General features: G+C 36.9%; 1 protein-coding gene across 1 annotated transcript; it reads right to left on the bottom strand.

Moving 5' to 3' along the window:
- Nucleotides 1-2,129: 2,129 nt before the first annotated feature.
- LOC108100014 lies at nt 2,130-2,762 on the bottom strand. The gene has a single exon (XM_017203721.1). It carries the CDS (start codon nt 2,692-2,694, stop codon nt 2,284-2,286), a length of 411 nt encoding a protein of 136 aa, XP_017059210.1. The 5' UTR covers nt 2,695-2,762; the 3' UTR covers nt 2,130-2,283.
- Nucleotides 2,763-6,000: the final 3,238 nt, after the last annotated feature.

Below are 6,000 nucleotides of genomic sequence, written 5' to 3'. Positions count from 1 at the left end.
ATTTTTCTAGTCGCATTTTGTTGAATGGTTCCATTTACTATTTTCCTACTTCTTGTTAGCTTTGTATTAGATACTTTTTTGTATGCCATTTATTTGATTTATGTGTGTAACGGCTGTAACTAGGCTCTTTTTTCCTGTTTCCCCCATTGTTATGTGGCAAAAATATTCTTATCTGCAACCTTATCATACTGACCGTATTTTATGCCCATTTTGGTATAACTTAGTGTGCCAAACAGGTTTGCCTATTTATGCTTGCCAAGCAAATTGAAAACAAATTGTTCTAATAAATTCAAGAGCTTAGTTGGTTTTTACATAATTGTATTCATACCAACCCGAAATTGTTATGCTTCTATGATTATTATAATCAATACTTATCGACATCCAATCTGTTGCTGGGTAATTAAAATAAAGTATATATAAAAGAGGGTCCTTTTTGGGCACAATTTTATTTTGATGTTTTTGTGTAAACGTCCTTTTTATGTTCTCGAGTTACAAACCTATGGTGTAAGGCTTCAAGGCGAAAGCCTTGAAAAAGGCAACGTTGACGGTGAAAGAAAAGAAGTTTAACACTCGCCCATTCTTCTGTTTATTCAAGGTTGGCTTAGGAACACGAAAAAAATAACTGACCGTCATTTGTTTTCTTGACACTTCTGAAGGCTCCTCAACAAGAGGCGGCTTAGGTTTTTGTTTTTTTTTTTTGTTTTTTAAGGGTTTTTAGCAGTCCAAACATTTTCTTATACTCTTCGCCTTTTTGCATAATGCCATTTGCCTGTGGCACCAAAGGGGTTTTGTCACTAAATAAGTCGCAAGTTGATATTAATAACATCTCATTATCGCCTCGTTCTAAATTTCAGCGCTTAGATGAAATATGTTCGCATCGTCAATTTATCATAATGAAGAGAAATGACGCCGAGGGATGACCTTCAAAAAGTTATGATCCAAGTTTTTTAAGTTGCGGCAATTGTAATTGATGAGCTTGAAATCTTCAGATTAGTTAAGAAGCGATTAGAGATTGATAATTGAACAAGTTCATATTTGGGAAATGATAAGCTGCTAGGAAAGACAAAAGGATTTAAACTTTATAAACCATTTTTGGATGACTAAGTGGTTGTAAAGTTTTCTATACTGCAAATTGCTATTATTTTTTTAGGGAAATTTATCTTTCACCTGTTTCCATTCTATAAGTGTACCCTTTTTGCAAATATTTCAGAAAATGCTTTGTTAGTGCGAATTTTCCAATTGACTGGGATGAAAGGCAATCAGAGTCACAGCGATACAAAGATACAGTGAATGCCAAGCAGGGACCCAAAGTGTCTTATTCTCGGTTCACTGACCAGTCGAGATGATTGACTTCATGCAAATGTTCTCGTTAAGCCCCGTGCCTGGTTAGAAATTTGCATTTGGCTTGTTTGACCAGTCTGCTGACCACTGAAACAAATTCGAAATGGTTACCTCCTCCAAAATTCCAATTTAATTAATTAAAGTAAGTAAAGACAAAGACAAAACGGTCTGCCATTGTTTAAATGTGTCTCTGGCACTTCTTATTAATGCTTAACCAATTCGAAGTAACAACAAATATGTAATCAGTTTCTTGTCTCAGACTTATTTAAATGTTTCCTTTCCCATTTTGTGGTTCTTTTGGCCATTGAAGTTTATTATTGCATTGCCTTGTCCAGTTTAAATATTATTTTAGATGCTCAGTAAAAGGAACTTTTTTTTTTAGACTTAGCTGAATATTTTTGCAAGAGAGCCTTGCTTTAGATTTTGTCTGCTAAGTCAATAAATTAAATAAATGCAGGCCACTTTCATGGCGCAGGAAATTCCATAAATTTTCAAGCTGTAGCTTTATCGATCGGCCGAGTCTATATCTTTTTCAGCCCGTTGACACCGCCAGACGCTCGGCATTATTGAATTTATGCACTTAACGATAGAGTCAACGGAGCGTATCTGCATCCATGGAGGAAGTTGTGTTCGCGACTGCAGTGGCAACAGTGCGTATACGCAATTAAGTTGGCAGTGTCTTCTGCTCCTCGTCGGATTTTCCGTGCCAGAGTGCGTTAAAAATGCCCGGAAATGAGATTATTGTGGTTTTAAGTGGTTTAAGGGGGCCAGTAAAATAAATAAATAGATTTTTGCCGGGAATGTAACATATTTTTACAGATTTTTGCAAGTTATCTCTCTGTTTTCAACATTTTTATACAGCATTACCCATACAGATGGTCTTTAATATAGTAAATGAAACAAAAATTTGAATATTCAAATAGATAAACTGGAATAATCGCTTCACATTGAGGCTGCGGCTGCAGATTCCTCATTTGCCGCCGAGATTTCCTTTTCAATGGTGCCCTTTAGCTTTCTGATATCGGCGTCCATGTAAATAATCCGTTCATATACGGCGGATAGCTCATTGATAATCCCACCGAGGTGATTCTTAAGGATGCTCTGAAGTTCATCCTCAGTGGGTCCTGCGAACTGCTGACCCCTCAGATTGCACTGAAACTCATCTTCGGCGAGAGCCTCGGCCAAATTATCCTCGGTGTCGTCCTGCTGCTTACGCAATCGGCTCAAATCATTATCCAGTTGAGATCGCTCGGCGGTCATGGCCTCGAAGGCCACTATCTTCTGATTTAGTTCCGGATGGAGAACCACGCCCGGATTTATTAAGCGAGCAAATCCCTTGGTCCCTCGGGACATTATCAAATCAATCAAATAGTGTATTTGAAAAAGTTTGAATTGTATTTATTGAACTGTTAATAGTTACCTACTTGGTAAACAATAGGAAACTATGTTAGTATAAATTTCGTCTTCTAGATTTGCAATTCCAACTTTATATTTAAATAAAATGAATTATATTAAACCTGATTAACATTAATTTGTTATTGTTTTTTCTCTATTTTATTATTATTTAAATTACACTAAATGTATGGCAGATATTTGATACCTAAATAAAACTTTTTTCCCATAAGGTATTGCGTGAGCTACAAAATATTATTGTAGTTTTTTCCTGGCCCATTTGGCATTCTTATGCAAATGGAATTTGGCAATCAGGCTGAGGCGGCTGGGAAAAAATGGTTGTGCATTTAAATAACAAAAAACCGCTGTCCCTTTTACGGTTCACGTATATATATGTATATATAGAGTGGAGTATATTTGGGAATAAATATAACTCAGGGCGCGTGTCCTAATTAATAAGACCACCTCGACGCCATCATTGCCATTTGAGCCCAGTAGATTTTCCTCCTTTTTCTTTTTGTTGTTGTTGGTTACACGAATTTCCCAGCGGCATTTCGCGAAATGCAAAAACAACAAGCACACACTCCGAAAAGCAAAAAAAAAGCACAATGGACGGAGTGTAGCAGAAAATGATGAAAAGAAACAAAGGAGAATAGAGATATCTCATTATGGACAAAAGCGGGCCAAACGAGTCCAAAATAAAATGAAAAAATTATGCAACCGAAAAAAAAGCCAGCTGGCCTGTTTATCTGCCCCATCCGGATTCTTTTCCCGTTCCCGTCCCCTCAGAATTTTCCTTTCGTACTTCGAATTTGTTTACAGCACTCGGCGCGGAGTTCCTCGCTCTGAAGTCCGGATGGAACACGCGTGCCAGAAATAATCAAAATATAATAAGCAGACTCTTCAGACTCTTCAAGGCGCCGGCAAATGAGGCATGTAATAATTTCTGCCTCTTCCGAGAGCGCTGTCCCTTTCTGCTGGTCAGAAGATTTATGGTGGGTAGTTTGGCAGTCCGATTGTTCCGGAGTGTGGGTATATAGCTCAGGGACAAAGAAGAACACTCCGTTTTTTTGTAACTTTAAATTGTGAGTAGGAATAAGATGAACAAAGCAAGCTCAATTATTAGTTGTATTTATTTTTTTACCCATGTTTTTTTTCTTTGTTATTTCCCCTTTACTTTTTTAATTTTTGTTACATATAATAAATCAAAAAAAAAAAAAAAATACATAACAAAAACAAGTATATTATATTGTGAAACTCGGTACTGTGCAAACAATATTACTTTCAACTGCATTTATTCAAGCCAAGCAACTACATTTATATTTATAAACTAGTCTACAAGCGTAAAGCATTTTGTACTTTGTACTTTTTACCTGAGAATACTTACAATGGATTTATTATAACTAGTATACTAACTTTTTAACAAATGACACCCTTGTACTCCACAAATATCAGGTATGATAAGTCTTTGTGTTATATAAATTATAGTTTTAATAATATTTTTTCTTGTACTCTCGAAGACTAAATTTGACTAAATGAGTCTTATTTAAGAATACATTTTTGTTGCACATTTATCCACAGTATCCAACAGTCGAGAGGTACGATTCTAATCCCCGTCTCGTCAAATTAAGCAATTTCCAACTGAGTTATGGAGTTACATTTTTACGAGTAGTTCACAAACAATTCTATCTGCTGGGATTTTTTCATTTATTCGCCTTTTGCAGCTTGATAGGCTTTGCACACTTTTAGGTTATCAGTCAGTCAGTCAGTGAGTAAGCTGGATTACCGAAGGATTTCGTGGGGTTTTCCCCGGCATTTCTCTATTACTCGGTCTTTTGGGGGAATACAACAATGGGGGAGCAACAGTAGCCTACGGTTATGCAAACCGCTTGCGGCGAAACTTGCTCGAGTTTCCCCAAAGGCCAAAAGGTGGTCAGCTTAAAATTGCAAACGGAAACGGAAGGATGGCCTAGTCGTCCTTGGAATGGATGAAGGTGCACCTAGTTTACCTTAATTTCCGCTTCTCCTTCTCCGCTTTTTTCTCTGTTGATTTTTTTTTTGGCAAATATATGCGTTGCCAGGCGAGTGCTTTTTAATAAGTTAGTTGCCCGACATTCGCGCTGCTCCGTTTTCGCCTCGGCGCTCTGTGTGCGCTCGCATAATTAAAAATGTACACACGTGCGCTGACACGAAGACCACGTGTTAGAAAAGGCGGTGGTTGGTGGGGGATTTCGGTAACCTGCGGTAAAGGATAATGAGTCCGGACTCCGGATTCCGGACAGGTAATATTTACTCGACGCCCAGCTGCCTCCCGCTGAAAGTTAAAATATAGAAACCTTCGCATCATCATTGTTGCCGGTGGCGTATACTTAATACTGAACAGCACACTAAGCGAGATGAAGTCGTCGAGTGAGCTGAAGAACCGATGTGGAAAGTTGCAAGCTCTTTTTTGAGGTAATAAATGATCCCCTCCACCGAGAGCGAAACCGTTTGAAGGAAGTTTTCTTTGAGTCCTTCATTATCTGAAAATATTGATTATTAATCATGAAGGGAATATTCTATTTAAGAAGCAAGCAATCTTTGCTTTTTTAATATCTGAAATACACCTACGAAGTATTTTAACTATTCATATTCATATTCATTTCGGGTAATAAAGAACCCAATAGTCATTTAAAATATATATTTTATTTTTTTTTTAAAACGGTGTTTTGATATTTTGAATTAAAATTCATTTTCACATTTTGAAAACGACCCCGTAAAATTACAACAAAAGCCAATTCAAAATGTTTTACTCATTTAATTTCGTTTAGCTCACGAATTTAAGCCAAAATATAAAAATTAAAGGCTAATGCACATATATCCAATTACCAAATAATTGGATTTTAGTGAGCGGATATCCACCCTCCCTTTTTGATTACGAATCATCTGAACAATTGCAATTGTTATTCAAACGTTATAAATAAACCACATGTTGCATATCTAATTTCCAATTCAAAAGGAAATTTAGTTAGGGAATCGAGTGAGAGCAGAAATCACACACGCGCAAACAACTAACCAATTTGTTTGACAAATATGTGGGCCGTGGCCCGGATTCCCAAATGTGATATTCGTACTCTTGACTTTTAAAACCCGTGCGTGACCCTCGTCAGTTGAAATGATAAAAACCAACCAATTCCGTGCGAAACATTTAATATTTTTGCATTGGCTTCAAATTGCTGTTATTGATCGCTTTCGCATCGATGGAAGATTTTAAATTTTTTCTGGAAT

This window comes from Drosophila ficusphila, unplaced genomic scaffold (assembly GCF_018152265.1).
Source record: "Drosophila ficusphila isolate 14025-0441.05 unplaced genomic scaffold, ASM1815226v1 contig_855, whole genome shotgun sequence".
Taxonomy (NCBI): domain Eukaryota; kingdom Metazoa; phylum Arthropoda; class Insecta; order Diptera; family Drosophilidae; genus Drosophila; species Drosophila ficusphila.
The sequence above is the reverse complement of the archived record's forward strand: the minus strand, read 5'-3'. Positions and strand labels throughout refer to the sequence as shown.